The sequence below is a fragment of the Trematomus bernacchii genome, unplaced genomic scaffold (assembly GCF_902827165.1).
Source record: "Trematomus bernacchii unplaced genomic scaffold, fTreBer1.1, whole genome shotgun sequence".
NCBI classification, from domain to species: Eukaryota; Metazoa; Chordata; class Actinopteri; order Perciformes; family Nototheniidae; genus Trematomus; species Trematomus bernacchii.
Genome location: NW_022987696.1, coordinates 1,721 through 21,775, shown reverse-complemented (window position 1 = coordinate 21,775; position 20,055 = coordinate 1,721). Strand labels below are relative to the sequence as shown.

The 20,055-nt window shown below is 42.2% G+C and overlaps 1 protein-coding gene across 1 annotated transcript; it reads right to left on the bottom strand.

Annotated features, from left to right (window-relative positions):
* Window positions 1-992: 992 nt before the first annotated feature.
* On the bottom strand, window positions 993-15,545 carry rffl (ring finger and FYVE-like domain containing E3 ubiquitin protein ligase). The gene is given in 8 exon segments (XM_034138464.1): window positions 993-2,674; window positions 5,338-5,546; window positions 6,080-6,103; window positions 8,930-9,134; window positions 14,238-14,465; window positions 14,588-14,785; window positions 15,360-15,416; window positions 15,418-15,545. Coding segments are annotated over 7 exon segments (1,026 nt in total). The 5' UTR covers window positions 15,544-15,545; the 3' UTR covers window positions 993-2,674; window positions 5,338-5,358.
* Window positions 15,546-20,055: the final 4,510 nt, after the last annotated feature.

Here is a 20,055-nt window from a genome sequence, read left to right as displayed (position 1 = left end):
CCAGAGCTTTAAGGTCTGCTGACCAGCTGCTGCTGGTAGTGCCCAAGACCAGGCTCAAAACCCGAGGGCACCGAGCCTTCGCAGCAGCTGGCCCTAGGCTCTGGAACACTCTGCCCCTCCATGTGAGGTCGGCCCAGACCCTAGGGGTTTTTAAATCTACTCTAAAAACACACTTCTTCTCTCTGGCCTTCTAGTTAGAGCGGAGCACGACTCCTGACTTGTCCTTGTTTTTTTTGTTTTTTTTATATATCAGTTGTAATTTATTGTCTTTTATTGTGATTGTAGTAATGTGTTTTTATTACATGTACAGCACTTTGGCTCGACCAAAAATCGCTTTTAAATGTGCTTTATAAATAAAACTTGATTTGATTTGATTTACATCTATCTATCTATCTATCTATCTGCTTACATATCTATCTATTCATCTATCTCTCTACCTACCTACCTACCTACATTATTCTTAAAAGATGACTAACATCACCTGAGCTCGGCAACACTGATCAGATTTAAAAAGAGATATGTTCCTCTTCTTCAAATGTCCTAAAGGCCGCGGTGTCGATGCTGTCGTCATGTGGAAGTGAGCGGGGTTAAACCTGAACTGGGCTAAACGACAGACTGGGAAATCTGTTGTTTCCATTAAAGAACATTTACAGGAACAGTCCAACATTTTCAGATTCAGATGAGAAGATGGCGCTCCTCTGCGCTGGAAAGAATCCCTTATTCCTGAATCCTTTATTTCCCTTCATTTAGGCACAAAGGTATGTCTAAAGACACCGGACAGCTACACAATATAAAATCCCTATAAAAGGTCCCTAAAACCCTCAGAATACAAATGTGAGGGAGTAAATGCTAGCTTAGCTTAGCTTAGCACAGAGACAGGAAGCAGTGGGACACCTCTATGTGTTGGTATGAGGGAAACATCTCCCGTGTGTCTAAATGTGTATCAAGTCCTTTTGTGATGGGATTACAATCCATCACTTCAGAAATAAGAAATAATAAGAAAGTGGAATTTATACACGTTTTAGCCCAAATTATACAAACGTTTTTTTTACAGCAGCCATGACCATTGGTAGATGGAAGAGAACAGAGCCAGAGGACGCGGGAACTATTTGGAGAAAAGCTTGAATATTCTCTGAGATTTTAAAGTAAAAGAAACGCTTAAGATTTAAATCGTGAATGCAGAAGAAAAAAGGCCGAAATTGTGTTATTCTTTTGTCCAAAACGACATCGCAGCACAGACTCCACTTTATAACCAGAGAATATTATTTTCGTTGTCGCACATTTGTGAATTTATCCGTTAGATTGAACCTTTTGAAAAAGAGCTTTTCTCCAGATATAATCCAGGCTCCGTGATACGTCCTATATCCCAAACACGCAGTCCTACTTTATTCCAGAGGTACCAGAATAGTTTCTATGTGATTTCCTTGAAAGTAGTTTGGGATCAATTAGAGAACGCAGTGATTCGTCAATTAACCAATCAGTAGGATATATTGTTCTTTTTAACTCTAACCGTCTTTACAAACTACAGCTTCAGTTTTAACTCTAGATGATTTCCTTTTAGAGTAAATATAAATATCTCTTTGGTTTTAAAGGCGTGACGTCGGACGCTTTTTGTAAAACGATTAATTAAATGTAAGAAATAATGATCAGATTATAAATAAATGAATCGTTGATGTTGAGCTGATAATCGTTTGTTTGACACAGAGATTATTTTCCGACATAATTCAAAATCACATGGAGGAATCCCATTGGACCAGGAGATGCTGCCTTCAGGGACCAACACAGAAGTACGGCATCCTGCAGCTCTGTGTAAACCAATAAGATGACGGCCTGTGTATTTCACAGTGGGTTAAAGGCGCTGTGACGTTAACCCTCACCTGTGGAGGACGACCCTCTCACCTGTGGAGGACGACCCTCTCACCTGTGGAGGACGACCCTCTCACCTGTGGAGGATGACCCTCTCACCTGTGGAGGTCGACCCTCTCACCTGTGGAGGTCGAACCTCTCACCTGTGGAGGTCGACCCTCTCACCTGTGGAGGACGACCCTCTCACCTGTGGAGGACGACCCTCTCACCTGTGGAGGATGACCCTCTCACCTGTGGAGGTCGACCCTCTCACCTGTGGAGGTCGAACCTCTCACCTGTGGAGGTCGAACCTCTCACCTGTGGAGGATGACCCTCTCACCTGTGGAGGTCGACCCTCTCACCTGTGGAGTTCGACCCTCTCACCTGTGGAGGTCCACCCTCTCACCTGTGGAGGATGACCCTCTCACCTGTGGAGGTCGACCCTCTCACCTGTGGAGGTCGACCCTCTCACCTGTGGAGGACGACCCTCTCACCTGTGGAGGACGACCCTCTCACCTGTGGAGGTCGACCCTCTCACCTGTGGAGGTCAGATTGTCTTCGGTTCGTTCCCTGCTGAAGGCTTCTTGGTGGAAGAGTCTAAAGATCAGAGTCTGTATTCAAACTCTCTGCAGGTTAAGGTCACTTCATACAATCATTGTTTTATTTACACTAGAAAAATAGAGTTAACAAAATAAAAGCATTTCCTTTTTCTCAGTGGGAGGAGGAGGAGGAGGAGGAGGAGGAGGAGGAGGAGGAGGAGGAGGAGGAGGAGGAGGAGGAGGTCCCTTCAGGAAGATTTATTCCCAGTTTTATTGCTTTGGAGACGGTCCTGCAGAGGAGGAGAAGAAGATTTAAAAATAATAACAACAACAACAACAACATGAACAACAATCATAATAAAATATTAACAATAATAGTAACAACAACTCTAAAATAATCATTCTAATAATACATTTTCAAACTGGGATGGAAGTTAATTGGTTTTAGTTCAACTGGGATGGAAGTTAATTGGTTTTAGTTCAACTGGGATTGGAAGTTAATTGGTTTTAGTTCAACTGGGATGGAAGTTAATTGGTTTTAGTTCAACTGGGATGGAAGTTAATTGGTTTTAGTTCAACTGGGATTGGAAGTTAATTGGTTTTAGTTCAACTGGGATTGGAAGTTAATTGGTTTTAGTTCAACTGGGATTGGAAGTTAATTGGTTTTAGTTCAACTGGGATGGGAAGTTAATTGGTTTTAGTTCAACTGGGATGGAAGTTAATTGGTTTTAGTTCAACTGGGATTGGAAGTTAATTGGTTTTAGTTCAACTGGGATTGGAAGTTAATTGGTTTTAGTTCAACTGGGATGGAAGTTAATTGGTTTTAGTTCAACTGGGATGGAAGTTAATTGGTTTTAGTTCAACTGCGATTGGAAGTTAATTGGTTTTAGTTCAACTGGGATTGGAAGTTAATTGGTTTTAGTTAAACTGGGATGGAAGTTAATTGGTTTTAGTTCAACTGGGATTGGAAGTTAATTGGTTTTAGTTCAACTGGGATTGGAAGTTAATTGGTTTTAGTTCAACTGGGATGGAAGTTAATTGGTTTTAGTTCAACTGGGATGGAAGTTAATTGGTTTTAGTTCAACTGGGATGGAAGTTAATTGGTTTTAGTTCAACTGGGATGGAAGTTAATTGGTTTTAGTTCAACTGGGATTGGAAGTTAATTGGTTTTAGTTCAACTGGGATGGAAGTTAATTGGTTTTAGTTCAACTGGGATGGAAGTTAATTGGTTTTAGTTCAACTGGGATGGAAGTTAATTGGTTTTAGTTCAACTGGGATTGGAAGTTAATTGGTTTTAGTTCAACTGGGATGGAAGTTAATTGGTTTTAGTTCAACTGGGATGGAAGTTAATTGGTTTTAGTTCAACTGGGATTGGAAGTTAATTGGTTTTAGTTCAACTGGGATTGGAAGTTAATTGGTTTTAGTTCAACTGGGATTGGAAGTTAATTGGTTTTAGTTCAACTGGGATTGGAAGTTAATTGGTTTTAGTTCAACTGAGATGGAAGTTAATTGGTTTTAGTTCAACTGGGATTGGAAGTTAATTGGTTTTAGTTCAACTGGGATGGAAGTTAATTGGTTTTAGTTCAACTGCGATTGGAAGTTAATTGGTTTTAGTTCAACTGGGATTGGAAGTTAATTGGTTTTAGTTCAACTGGGATTGGAAGTTAATTGGTTTTAGTTCAACTGGGATTGGAAGTTAATTGGTTTTAGTTCAACTGGGATGGAAGTTAATTGGTTTTAGTTCAACTGGGATGGAAGTTAATTGGTTTTAGTTCAACTGGGATGGAAGTTAATTGGTTTTAGTTCAACTGGGATGGAAGTTAATTGGTTTTAGTTCAACTGGGATGGAAGTTAATTGGTTTTAGTTCAACTGAGATGGAAGTTAATTGGTTTTAGTTCAACTGGGATTTGAAGTTAATTGGTTTTAGTTCAACTGGGATGGAAGTTAATTGGTTTTAGTTCAACTGGGATGGAAGTTAATTGGTTTTAGTTCAACTGGGATGGAAGTTAATTGGTTTTAGTTTAACTGGGATGGAAGTTAATTGGTTTTAGTTCAACTGGGATTTGAAGTTAATTGGTTTTAGTTCAACTGGGATGGAAGTTAATTGGTTTTAGTTCAACTGGGATGGAAGTTAATTGGTTTTAGTTTAACTGGGATGGAAGTTAATTGGTTTTAGTTCAACTGGGATGGAAGTTAATTGGTTTTAGTTCAACTGGGATGGAAGTTAATTGGTTTTAGTTCAACTGGGATTGGAAGTTAATTGGTTTTAGTTCAACTGGGATGGAAGTTAATTGGTTTTAGTTCAACTGGGATGGAAGTTAATTGGTTTTAGTTCAACTGGGATTGGAAGTTAATTGGTTTTAGTTCAACTGGGATTGGAAGTTAATTGGTTTTAGTTCAACTGGGATTGGAAGTTAATTGGTTTTAGTTCAACTGGGATTGGAAGTTAATTGGTTTTAGTTCAACTGGGATGGAAGTTAATTGGTTTTAGTTCAACTGGGATTGGAAGTTAATTGGTTTTAGTTCAACTGGGATTGGAAGTTAATTGGTTTTAGTTCAACTGGGATGGAAGTTAATTGGTTTTAGTTCAACTGGGATTGGAAGTTAATTGGTTTTAGTTCAACTGGGATTGGAAGTTAATTGGTTTTAGTTCAACTGAGATGGAAGTTAATTGGTTTTAGTTCAACTGGGATTGGAAGTTAATTGGTTTTAGTTCAACTGAGATGGAAGTTAATTGGTTTTAGTTCAACTGAGATGGAAGTTAATTGGTTTTAGTTCAACTGGGATTGGAAGTTAATTGGTTTTAGTTCAACTGGGATGGAAGTTAATTGGTTTTAGTTCAACTGGGATGGAAGTTAATTGGTTTTAGTTCAACTGGGATTGGAAGTTAATTGGTTTTAGTTCAACTGGGATGGAAGCAGATTTCCAGTGGGATCAGACTTGGTGGTTTACCGGGTTTGGGTCGGGATGCGTTCAGGACCGGAAGACGTGGACGGCTCGCACCACGTACTGCCGGCAGATCGGACACTCGCTCATCCTCTTGCCGCACTTTGTGCAGGTGATCATGTGACCACACTCCAGCAGCACGCAGTCGATGGGAGAGTCCATACAGATCTTACATTGGTTCTCCTCCGGACCGGCAGAACCAGCACCAGCGGACTCTAGAACCACGCAAAGACAGGCAGTGTGAGAGAGCATACAGGGCTCAATGAGAACACATCACCTTCATTACATAAACAACAACAACAACAAAAGGGACAATAATAATACATTTGGTTCAACTTGGATTTGAAAGAAATGGTTTTAGTTGAACTGGCTCATAGAACATATGAGCTGCATCACAGATAGTTTCTCAGTTACTTCAGAGAGGAATTGCTCAATTAATAAAATATATATATCATTTCAGTTTAAACAGCAATCCAAAAAAAACTGATGATCCAAATAGTTTTTTTAATAAATCAGAATATAATCAAATATAGACAGAAACATACAAATAACCACCAAATTGTAAAACAATATAATAATTCAAAAGTAAAAAGGTCACTTTAGCGTGTTCTTAATTTGTCTTTAAATTTGATGAGGATCTGAAATAGATTAGAATAAATCCAAGAGGAATATACAAACAAAGGGATGTAATCTAATAATTAACATGTTTCCCACTTTGTATGACATGAAGGTGTGTTTGTGAGCTCACCTGAGGCGTTCACAGCGTTGGCAGCTGGAAGAAAAAACAGGATTTATTTATTTGAACATGGTCTTCCTGTGAACACACCGGACGAGAAGTTCATTATTTTGCATGTCGCGATAACATGTCAATGTAAAAACACCAGAGGTGGGAAGTAACCAAGTACATTTACATTTAACTTAGTACTGTACTTAAGTACAATTTGGAGGTACTTGTACTTTACTTGAGTATTTACATGTCATGCTACCTTGTACTTCTACTCCACTACAGTTCAGAGGTACTTGGTGTACTTCTACTCCCCTACATGTATTTAACACCTTCAGTTACTTCACAGATGTGGATGAATGATGTGAAATCTAACCAAGTGTTAAATCAGACTTTAGTTCCACCTGGAGTAAATCCACAAGCTACCCTGCAGTATACAAAGTCATTCAAACTAGCTGCACCTTTACCAGCTTTGAGAACACTTTCATGATCAATCATTATAAAACATATCTTATAAAACGGACAAGCAATCTGATTGGTTCTTAGCCGTGGTATACTGAGCGTATACCACGGGTAGAATTGTAAGTTACTTTTCACAACAAGTCAGTATCCCTCCGCGTCTGAGATAAACAGTACAGTTGGGCTGAAAAGCAAACTGCCTGCAGTTTGCTTTTCAAACTGGAACAAGAAAGCAGCGGAGAAGTAACGGGCAGAAACCCTCCTTTTTACGCAGCGGTCCAGACATAGACATCAAACGGCAAAACATATTCAGTGTGCAGTTCCTTTGGCATTAGGGCAGGGATATTTAGATACTTTCCAAGGTTTGACATAATGAATTGTGCTACTTTTAAAGCGAGCAACGATGTTTTCAAATCTGTAATCAAAAAGGTCCGCAAAAACATTTAAGATTAACTTCGACCTCCGGGGGGGGGGGGGGGGGGGTCTTACTATGGAGGAGTGGATTGAGGAGTGCCTATCTCCAGAACAAAAAGCACCTAAACGACGACATGCAGAGCTACGTGAAGAGCAGGTAGACCAACTGGAAAAGTACCACCATTCAAAAGCTTTCTGATGCGGGTCTTGAAACAAAGCAGAGACATGATGACCGTTAGTGGCCACAGGTGCGAAAGCTCTCTCCAGAGCTACTGGAAGCCGAATCTCGGGGACCGGAGAAAGTGGAGCAATATTCTCTCCACGCCAAAGAACAGCCTAGAACAACCTCAGCCTATACAAGTGACCACGTAAGCCATGCTGCTGATGCTGGACAGGTTTTCAGTGGGTGCACAATAAACGGCAACATACACATTAATGTAAATAAATAGCCAAATAATGGATCAACGCTCTCTGTCTAATATGTTCGCTAGCTGTTAGTGTTGTTGCATAGCAACCACCTCGCACTATGTTTCGTGCAGAAGGCAACAGAGGGACTATTTTATTTTGAACATCATTATTTACTAATAAAAAACTATTTAAATTAGAGTGTGTATTTTTCTTTCATATTGCCACACTTGGTAACCGTTTCATAAAAGCAATAGCTCACTTCAGGCCGTGGTATATGCTCAGTATATCACAGCTAAGGGGCGTTGTTCAACCCCCTCAGCTGTGATATAATGAGCATATACCACGGCCTGAAGTGAGCTATTGCTTAAATATATATTATTCTGAAATGGACCAATCTGCACAATGACTACTTTTACTGTCTCTACTTTAACTATATTTTGATGATAATACTTTTCTACTTTTACTTAAGTAACATTTTGAATGCAGGACTTTTACTGAAACAGAGTATTCCTACACTCTGGTACTTCTACTTTTACTCAAGTACAAGATCTGAGTACTTCTACTTTTACTCAAGATCTGAGTACTTCTACTTTTACTCAAGAACAAGATCTGAGTACTTCTACTTTTACTCAAGTACAAGATCTGAGTACTTCTACTTTTACTCAAGACCTGAGTACTTCTACTTTTACTCAAGTACAAGATCTGAGTACTTCTACTTTAACTCAAGATCTGAGTACTTCTACTTTTACTCAAGTACAAGATCTGAGTACTTCTACTTTTACTCAAGACCTGAGTACTTCTACTTTTACTCAAGTACAAGATCTGAGTACTTCTACTTTAACTCAAGATCTGAGTACTTCTACTTTTACTCAAGTACAAGACCTGAGTACTTCTACTTTTACTCAAGTACCAGACCTGAGTACTTCTACTTTTACTCAAGTACAAGATCTGAGTACTTCTACTTTTACTCAAGAACAAGATCTGAGTACTTCTACTTTTACTCAAGTACAAGATCTGAGTACTTCTACTTTTACTCAAGTACAAGACCTGAGTACTTCTACTTTTACTCAAGTACCAGACCTGAGTACTTCTACTTTTACTCAAGTACAAGACCTGAGTACTTCTACTTTTACTCAAGTACCAGACCTGAGTACTTCTACTTTTACTCAAGTACAAGACCTGAGTACTTCTACTTTTACTCAAGTACCAGACCTGAGTACTTCTACTTTTACTCAAGTACCAGACCTGAGTACTTCTACTTTTACTCAAGTACAAGATCTGAGTACTTCTACTTTTACTCAAGAACAAGATCTGAGTACTTCTACTTTTACTCAAGTACCAGACCTGAGTACTTCTACTTTTACTCAAGTACAAGACCTGAGTACTTCTACTTTTACTCAAGAACAAGATCTGAGTACTTCTACTTTTACTCAAGTACCAGACCTGAGTACTTCTACTTTTACTCAAGAACAAGATCTGAGTACTTCTACTTTTACTCAAGTACCAGACCCGAGTACTTCTACTTTTACTCAAGTACCAGACCTGAGTACTTCTACTTTTACTCAAGTACCAGACCTGAGTACTTCTACTCACCCTGGAGGTTCTGCTGGTCCTGGTACAGCCGGACCACCCGCTCCATCAGCTCCCACTTCTCACAGCAGCCTTTGTAGTTCACAAAGTTTCTGGCGAGGATTTCCTTCAGCTGCCGCACGCTGAGCGCCTCGATGTCGTCCACGCTGCTCAGGTCTGAGAGCGACGCCCGGCGGCCGGAAACAGGCGCCTCCTCCGGGTCCCACGCCTGAAAAACATTTTTAAATGTGTTCTTTAGACTTTGTTTTGTATTTCTATAGATAATATGTTTTAGTATTCCAGCTTTAACCTGGAAATGACTTTTCCGCATCATAGACTCTAAACTAAGTGTGTTGTTTTTGTATTACTACACATATTTTATTCCATTCTATTTCTATGGAAATACTGCTATATTTTTTATTATTTTCTAATGTTATTATAGTTTTCTTAAAAAATACTAATCACTAGTCGACTAAAGTCTTAATCGAGCAATTTTTCATTAGTCGATTATTTGAAGAAAAACAATTATATAATTAATTTTTTTTAAAAGCTCCATCCGCGTGCAGCCGGAGACCCTCAGACTGCACGCTGCACGTGACGCGTCAGCCGGAGACCCTCAGACTGCACGCTGCACGTGACGCGTCAGCCGGAAACCCTCAGACTGCACGCTGCATGTGACGCGTCAGCCGGAAACCCTCAGACTGCACGCTGCATGTGACGCGTCAGCCGGAAACCCTCAGACTGCACGATGCACGTGACGCGTCAGCCGGAAACCCTCAGACTGCACGCTGCATGTGACGCGTCAGCCGGAGACCCTCAGACTGCACGCTGCACGTGACGCGTCAGCCGGAAACCCTCAGACTGCACGCTGCATGTGACGCGTCAGCCGGAAACCCTCTGACTGCACGCTGCATGTGACGCGTCAGCCGGAGACCCTCAGACTGCACGCTGCATGTGACGCGTCAGCCGGAAACCCTCAGACTGCACGCTGCACAGAGTTCCCGTTAGCCGGTAATTACCGGACAATGACCGGTAAAATATGCGGAAGTCCGGCAAATCTAAATCTCTCCGGTCAACATGTCCGGTAAAAATATTTTGCCCTTAGCGCAATATAAAGTGTATTCAAATAAACAATAAATAGATTTTTGTTTTTGTTTGTTTAAATTAAATTATCTTTTGTGTTAATAGGCTAGCGCACTGTAGGCCACGGCGTAATGTGGAACGAACCCGTTACGTTTGTTTCATTCAGTAAGATAAAGTGGGCGCACAATAACAACAGGACGACAGAGAGATGAGAAAAATCGGACATGGCAAAACAAGCTAAGCTTAAAAATTATTTCTTTAAACAAGCAGGTCTAATGATGATAATACCGACAATGAGATGGCGATACCGCCTGCTGTCAATGAGACCGTAGATGCCTTGGCCCCGGACAGAAAAAAACAAAGATCCCGCGCGTTCAGACCCGAATGGAAAGATACATTCACCTGGCTGAGGTGCGACATTATAGATGGGGAAGAAATTCTGTTCTGCTCACACTGCGAGAAGTCGGGGAGAAAGAACGGGTTCACCAAAGGAGCAACAAATATGAGAACCTCTTCGCTTATTGAACACAGTCAGAGCAATGAGCACATTTTGTCAGTGAACACAATACCACAACAAACCGCAATGAAAGGCCACTGTGAGAAGGCGAATGAAGCTTCCAACATGAAGCTATGTTCTCAGCTACAAGTCGTGTTTCACAAGCTTCCAACATGGAGCTGTGTTTCACAAGCTTCCAACATGGAGCTATGTTCTCAGCTACAAGTCGTGTTTCACATGGCTAAAAACCACATTGCAGGTAATCAGTATGCAGGGTTGACTGAGCTACTACGAGAAGTGAAGGCTCCTGATTTTGTCACAGGTGATGGAATTTACCGGCACGGTGATTCCGTTGATGACATGGAAAAGGCCATAGATGAAGTCCTGATTAAGCAGCTGGACGAAAAACTAAAGAAGAGTGACTTTATCGGAATAATCATTGACGAGACGGTTAATCTCACTGTGGACAAAAAGCTGATAATATACGCCAAGTTGCAAATTAAAGGAAAAGTGGAGACGTGTTTTTTGGGAAACTATGACGTGCACTCCGGGACAGCACAGTGTATATTTGATGAGGTGCTCCGCGAGAGGGATGTGAAACTGTCAAGCGTCATTGGCCTGGGCTCAGACGGGGCTCGTGTAATGATGGGCAAACGTGCTGGAGTTGGTGCTCTTCTGAAGAGAGAGAGTGCGTTTTGCATTCAGGTGCACTGTGTTGCATTCAGGTGCACTGTGTTGCATTCAGGTGCACTGTGTTGCATTCAGGTGCACTGTGTTGCATTCAGGTGCACTGTGTTGCATTCAGGTGCACTGTGTTGCATTCAGGTGCACTGTGTTGCCCACCGAGCTGCGCTGGCCGCGCTAGATGCGGCAAAAGCTGTGGACCAAGTAGGAGTTTACAAGCGCACAGTATCCTCTGTGTACTCATTTTACAAACACTCAGCCAGCAGGACCAATCGCCTCCGTCAAATGACAGCAGCGCTCGGGGATGAAGATGTGAAAAGCCTAAAGCAGCAGTGCGCTGTCCGCTGGTTATCCTTGCACAGGGCAGTGGAGGGTATCAAGCTGGCCTGCTCTGGTGATGGAGCTACATGAAGAGGCTGTTGGAGGAAATGCCCAAGCAAAAGGCATCTTGGTCAAATCCAGCCATACTGCTTTATCGCCTGGACTCACGCACTGGCTGATGTGCTACCTGTTATGACCAAACTGAATTTGGTTTTCCAGAAAGAGGATGTCAATCTGGCCACAATCCGACCAATGGTTGCACGCTGACGCGTCACATGCAGCGTGCAGTCTGAGGGTTTCCGGCTGACGCGTCACGCGTCAGCCGGAAACCCTCAGACTGCACGCTGCATGTGACGCGTCAGCCGGAAACCCTCAGACTGCACGCTGCATGTGACGCGTCAGCCGGAAACCCTCAGACTGCACGCTGCACGTGACGCGTCAGCCGGAAACCCTCAGACTGCACGCTGCACGTGACGCGTCAGCCGGAAACCCTCAGACTGCACGCTGCACGTGACGCGTCAGCCGGAAACCCTCAGACTGCACGCTGCACGTGACGCGTCAGCCGGAAACCCTCAGACTGCACGCTGCACGTGACGCGTCAGCCGGAAACCCTCAGACTGCACGCTGCATGTGACGCGTCAGCCGGAAACCCTCAGACTGCACGCTGCACGTGACGCGTCAGCCGGAAACCCTCAGACTGCACGATGCACGTGACGCGTCAGCCGGAAACCCTCAGACTGCACGCTGCATGTGACGCGTCAGCCGGAAACCCTCAGACTGCACGCTGCATGTGACGCGTCAGCCGGAAACCCTCAGACTGCACGCTGCATGTGACGCGTCAGCCGGAGACCCTCAGACTGCACGCTGCAATGTGACGCGTCAGCCGGAAACCCTCAGACTGCACGCTGCATGTGACGCGTCAGCCGGAAACCCTCAGACTGCACGCTGCATGTGACGCGTCAGCCGGAAACCCTCAGACTGCACGATGCATGTGACGCGTCAGCCGGAAACCCTCAGACTGCACGCTGCATGTGACGCGTCAGCCGGAAACCCTCAGACTGCACGCTGCATGTGACGCGTCAGCCGGAGACCCTCAGACTGCACGCTGCATGTGACGCGTCAGCCGGAAACCCTCAGACTGCACGCTGCATGTGACGCGTCAGCCGGAAACCCTCAGACTGCACGCTGCACGTGACGCGTCAGCCGGAAACCCTCAGACTGCACGCTGCACGTGACGCGTCAGCCGGAAACCCTCAGACTGCACGCTGCATGTGACGCGTCAGCCGGAAACCCTCAGACTGCACGCTGCATGTGACGCGTCAGCCGGAAACCCTCAGACTGCACGCTGCATGTGGCGCGTCAGCCGGAGACCCTCAGACTGCACGCTGCATGTGACGCGTCAGCCGGAGACCCTCAGACTGCACGCTGCATGTGACGCGTCAGCCGGAAACCCTCAGACTGCACGCTGCATGTGGCGCGTCAGCCGGAGACCACTCAGAGCGGAGCCTGGGCATTGAGTTCATTTGGTCTGGCAGGAAATCTAAAGTGTGGATCTTTCTGAGCGAGTAAAGGACGAGTCCCACAAGGTGACATGCAGACTACGAGGCAACAAGTCTCCTCCGTGTCCTCCATCACAGCTTCCTGACTGCGGCTTCACAACAACACGGAGATTAATTATCCCCAACGTGTGATCCTCTCTCAGACTCAGAGGAAAACAGAGAGTCAGGCAGCAACCTAGCTCTAGAGACCTATCATATATGTTGATGTTTTCATGTGTTTTATTGTTCAGAGTTTGTTTACATTTTACAGAATGTCAGCGAACGTGTCACTGTTTGAGTTTGTGGGTGAGAGTGAGGATTTGACCGAGTTATTTCATTGTTTTGCCGTGGTTGGTGCTACAATATAATCATGGGGGGAACCTTCATTTTTCAGAAGGTTCGGTTTGCGTTCACACAGGCAAAATTCAAAAAGGACTATAAACGTGTCATGTGCACGGAAATGCTGTTCAACCATTGGTCAGACATTAAGGGGGTAAAAACGCAAATCCCGGCAATTTCTACCGGAGCCTCCGCCATGGAGCATCGGCAGGTTATTTTCATGCTGCTGTTCATCTGGAGATCAACAGACTCTAGCAACGGCGCGTATGATTATACAATCAGACAACGTGCGATAAAAAACATTACCCATATGAGAGACGTTCTGCAGTCAGGAGGGCGTTTCAGCGACGACAGGTGGCTCTGACTTTTATGTATAGTTGACGGAGCATTTTTACTTTACACGTAGTAACGGCAGTAGTGTATATGTCTCAAGTGTAATTTGGGTTGGTTTCCTATTTTGTATGGACATGCTTTTATTTTGAAGGAGAGTTAGCGCTGTTGACAGGAAGTTGCTATGGAAACAACGTGACGGAGAAAAGGAGCGGAGATTAACGGAGAAAAGTAATATCTACATATAAAGACGGAGAAAGTAAAGTTTAAAGTGTACGGTTAAGTGTTAGCACCCCCTGAAGAGGCACAAGCTCTTACGTTAATATTGGAGATTTCAATAAATTCAATTGGAGAAAAAAACGAATATCCGAATAACGAAATTGAAAACCGAATAGTAGGCCAACGTCCGAATATTCGGATACAGCCCTAGTATGCACCGTGACATCAAGTACAATTCCTCGTACGTGTCAACCTACCTGGTGATAAACCTGTTTCTGAAAATATCCTGACATGTTCCAGGTGTAGAAGTGGAACTGGTTACCTGGTCTTCTTCCTGAACCTCGGGCTCTGCGGCGGGGGCGGGGCCTGTGGGAGGGGGCGGGGCTTCCGGCTCTGCAGCGGGGGGGTCAGGCGTCGGGGCGGGGGGGTCTGGAGGCGAGGCGGCGACATCAGGGGGGTCAGAGGTCACCGACGGGGGGTCAGAGGTCATGGTGTCGGGGGGGGAAGATGGTGAAGGCTGCCGGCCAAGGACGAGCTCCACAAGCTCCTCCTACAGGAAACAGGAAGCAGGAGGAAGGAGGCAGGAAACAGGAAGCAGGAAACAGGAAACAGGGTTAGACTGGTGGGGGACATGTTTTGATGATGTATTTTGAGTGTGGGACAGGAAGTGACCTTCTCTCTGCACAGGTGCGTGGAAACCTCGTGCAGGTGCAGATAATCCCGCAGCTCCTTCACCTTCAGCTTCATTAGCTCCGCCCTCTCCAGCAGGTTGCCGTAGAAACGCTGACAGGTGTGACAGAGGCGGGGGCGGGGCTCCAGGTGGGTGGAGCAACGGCTGCAGAAGTCTTTCTTACAGTCCACACACACATGCTGAGAGACAGGTGAAGATAAGAGATAAGAGAGTACTTTATTGATCCCAATTTGGGACATTTTTGTGAAGACAGGTAACACCTCGAGCTTTCTCCTGTTTGTATTTCAACTTTTACTCAAAATATTCAAACTTTTACAAAAAATATTCAAACTTTTAATCAAAATATTCCAACTTTTACTCAAAATATTCCAACTTTTACTCAAAATATTCCAACTTTTACAAAAAATATTCCAACTTTTACTCAAATATTCCAACTTTTACTCAAATATTCAAACTTTTAATCAAAATATTCTGACTTTTACGAAAATGTCAACTTTTACTCAAAATATTCAGACTTAACGAATATTCAAAGTTTATTATGATTATTCCACCTTGTTTTTTTGCTCAATATTCCAACTTTTTTTATGGATATTCCACTTTTTCCCCCCAAAAAAATCTGAAAATTATGACTGATTTTTTTGGGGGGAATGTTGTCTTTACTCTCTTAAGATATTCTAGTTTTTATATCGTAATATTCCAACATTATGAAAGAGTTGAGACTTAGAATAAATCCATAAAGATGTCGGCCCTCACCTTCTTGGCAGGTGTGTCGAGTTCCGCCCCGCAGGCCTTACAGGTGAGTTCAGGTGAGGGGGGGGGGCGGCGCCTGGCTGTTGAACCCTGAGTTTGTGTAAGACTGGTGACGACGCTCTTCTGCAGACAGCTGATCAACTCCACCTGAGTCTAAACAGAACCAGCTGCAGCACGACGCAAACATACCTGAAACACACAGACACACACAAACACACACAGGAACACACAGGATCACACACAGAAACACACAGGAACACACAGGATCACACACAAACACAAAGAAACACAAATAATCACACACAGAAACACACAGGATCACACACACAAACACACACAATCACACACACAAACACACACACAAACACACACAGACACTCCTTAGCAAAGGTCATTAAAGTGTTGAACAGCTGTCATATTATATATGAATCAGAATCAATTAAGTACACTCAGCCATGTAATAAAGTGTTCTCAAAGCTGGTAAAGGTGCAGCTAATTCGAATGACTTTGTATACTGTGTGAATTTACTCCAGGTGGAACTAAAGTCTGATTTAACACTTGATTATATTTCACATCATTCATCCACATCTGTGAAGTAACTAAAGGTATTAAATACATGTAGTGGAGTCAAAGTACACCATGTACCTCTGAACTGTAGAGGAGTGGAAGTACACAGTAGCAGAACATGGAAATACTCCAGTAAAGTACAAGTATCTCTAAATTGCATTGGTACAGACGACACTGCCAGATTAAATAGCATTTCTGTGTTATTCTCTATTTGTCAGACATTTCTTCACCTGATAAAATTAACGTGTTCACAGCACTAGGATCTTCTGATGAATTCGGGTTTATAGTTTTATGAAGTATGAGTCTTATTTAACAAATAACCAGGCATAGAAACACCTCGGATAATAACATGCTCCTTGTTATTATACGAGACATACGAATACACTTAAAAAGAGCATAGAATAGACGACAATAAAGGCATTTAAAAGGAGGATAGTGCAAATTCACATTGTGATTACACAGCGACATATTGGTAGTTAGTGAAGTTTACAGAATGACACAAACAGGGAAGTTTACATGTAATTAACATAAATATAAGGTAAACTGTCAGCCGAATAAGTCATTGTTTCGAGAGAATACATACAAAGTAGTAAATTAAGGATTCAAGCGCATTTTCTGTGGATCTTCCCTTAATTTTGACGTTATGTGAACGGAGTCTGGTAACAGGCTAAAGGCTAGGCTAAAGGCTAAGCTAAAGGCTAAGCTAACGGCTAGTCAGTGAGGTTGACATGGAGACACAAATACAGAGAAGTTTATAATTGAATTAAGCTAAACGCTGTTATGTATAAGCCGTCAGCCGAACAAATGAGTGTTTGGAGATAATACGTAAAACATAATAAAGTAATGATTTAGACGCATTTTCTGCGCAATTGTGATTAAGGCTCCGTTAAATGTGACGTTATTTGAACGGAGTCTGGCAGCTAACAGGCTAAGGGCTAAGCTAAAGGCTAAGTTAAAGGTTAGTTAGTGAAGTTTACAGAGAGACACAAACACACAGAAACCGAGAAGACAACACTTAGCGCGGGTTAAAGTGACCCGGGTAACACTTTAACAGACAACTAACCAGCAGGATTACCGTCATTATGATCCGTCTTACCTGTGGTCGACAGCGACGCAAACAGCAGGAAGTAACCAACGGATAATTCACAAACACCAGCTAGTTAGCGTTCATTAGCTAGTTAGCAGCTAGTTAGCAGGGTGACGCTGTTTGTGAATCAACATGTCTGTAGTTTGTCCTTAAAGTGAACAATAAAGAAAACTCCACCACCACTGAGGATAACAACAGTACTGAACCAGGAAGTTAAACCACACACACACACACACACACACACACACACACACACACACACACACACACACACACACACACACACACACACACACACACACACACACACACACACACACACACACACACACACACACACACACACACACACACACACAGGTTGAAAAGTACTCGTACTCATTATTCAGAGTGAGCATCATATATTTAAAATGATTGTATTATAATAATTGAATGTGTTCATTGCTTGGTAAAAGTGGTGTTTATTTACTAACTTAACCTATAATAATATATGGTGTGGTACTAGTTGATTTATATTTGTATTTATAATCTAATTCTGCAAAGAAACTAGTAACTAAATCTGTAAAATAAATGTAGTGGAGTAGAAGTATAAGTGGCTTAATGAAAATACTAAAGTACAGTATAAGTACATACTTTTACAGAACTTGAGTAATTGTACATTTCACCACTACACACACACACTTTTAAAAGTCCTGGTTTTCATAATTGTACTGAAGTAAAAGTACTAAAAGTATTAGCACCAAAATATACTATACTAGTAAAAGTACTAATTTTGCACGATTACCCAATTCAGAAAAAATACACAGTACATATCAGCTAAATGTACTTCAAGTATCAAAAGTACTCATTATGCAGAATGGATATGTTCACAGTTTTAGTATTGTAGTTTTTCTCGAAATACTGTGTGGATTAGTACTAAAGTACTGCATTTTACTATATTAGCATATCATGTGTTTTCCTATGTACAAAGTAACTGTAAGTAAGTGTTAGATACACGTTGTGCAGTAAAAAGTACAGTATTTACCTCTGAAATGTAGTGGAGTAGAAGTATAAATCATCAAATGGAAATACTTAAGTAAAGTACAAATATGTCAAAGAAGTACTCAAGAACAGTGCTTGAGTAAATACTTAGTTACTTTCCACCACTGTTTTTAAAAGTCTCATAATTATTTTTCTTTTACTAAATAATCTTTTGGATGAAGTGTTTTTTAATACACGTTTAAGGATATATTTCCATGACGTGTTTTTTCCCGTAGACACACTACATACTGATATACACCTGAACATCAGCAGGAGAGGACTCTTTAAAGTAGAGACACTACATACTGATATACACCTGAACATCAGCAGGAGAGGACTCTTTAAAGTAGAGACACTACATACTGATATACACCTGAACATCAGCAGGAGAGGACTCTTTAAAGTAGAGACACTACATACTGATATACACCTGAACATCAGCAGGAGAGGACTCTTTAAAGTAGAGACACTACATACTGATATACACCTGAACATCAGCAGGAGAGGACTCTTTAAAGTAGAGACACTACATACTGATATACACCTGAACATCAGCAGGAGAGGACTCTTTAAAGTAGAGACACTACATACTGATATACACCTGAACATCAGCAGGAGAGGACTCTTTAAAGTAGAGACACTACATACTGATATACACCTGAACATCAGCAGGAGAGGACTCTTTAAAGTAGAGACACTACATACTGATATACACCTGAACATCAGCAGGAGAGGACTCTTTAAAGTAGAGACACTACATACTGATATACACCTGAACATCAGCAGGAGAGGACTCTTTAAAGTAGAGACACTACATACTGATATACACCTGAACATCAGCAGGAGAGGACTCTTTAAAGTAGAGACACTACATACTGATATACACCTGAACATCAAGCAGGAGAGGACTCTTTAAAGTAGATGACACTACATACTGATATACACCTGACATTCAGCAGGAGAGAACTCTTTAAAGTAGAGACACTACATACTGATATACACCTGAACATCAGCAGGAGAGGACTCTTTTAAAGTAGAGACACTACATACTGATATACACCTGAACATCAGCAGGAGAGGACTCTTTAAAGTAGAGACACTACATACTGATATACACCTGAACATCAGCAGGAGAGGACTCTGCGTAACTCGTTGGAGAGACATAAACAAAGCGAGGACCACTGCAAGTCCATGAGCAGGTTTGAATGCTACAACCTATTGTTGCTGTTAGTGCAATAAAATAGTTACCTAACGATTGTTAATAACCCAATTTGTGTTCTGTGAAACTGAAAAGGATATTACGTTGTTTTTGTTACTTTCGTTGCAGTGGTAAATATGTGTTAAATGTAATTTAGGTTAACTTCCTGTGTTATTTACATGCTTTTATTTTGAAGGCGAGTTTACGCTGTTGACAGGAAGTTGTTGTTGCTATGGAAACAACGTGACAGAGAAAAGGAGCGGAGATTAATCTGCATATAAAGACGGAGTAAAGGATAAAGTTTATGTTTAAGTTTAGCACCCCCCCGAAGAGGCACCAAGTTGGTATTAACTATAATATAAAAATGTGGGTTTTGTGCTAATTCGTTTATAAGCTGTTTTGTAGCTTTGCTGTGTTTACAGTTCACTTTTGGTAGCATGCTAAAGTGATTCTAATACGGATGGAGCCTAAATGTATTTGTTATTTTTGTGTCTTTATAGCTCTTACATTGATATTGGAGATTTCAATGAACTCATATCATCAGTCAGGTCTTCCACCATTATTCTGAGGGAAATGCTACAACGATGCTTGGCAATGGGCATTATTATATATTATTATTATAGGCCAGGCCTACCTTAAAGTCATTTTTCCCCCTGGAATAAGCTGGCCCACCCTATTTCATACAGGCCCGCCCTAAAGTAACTGTCTGCCTACGCTACTGCTACATACTGATATACACCTGAATATAAATACAAAATATGTTCAGGTAGAAATAAACACTTCCTCCACACACAGAGGCAGAAACGGGACAAGCTTTATTTTTGTAT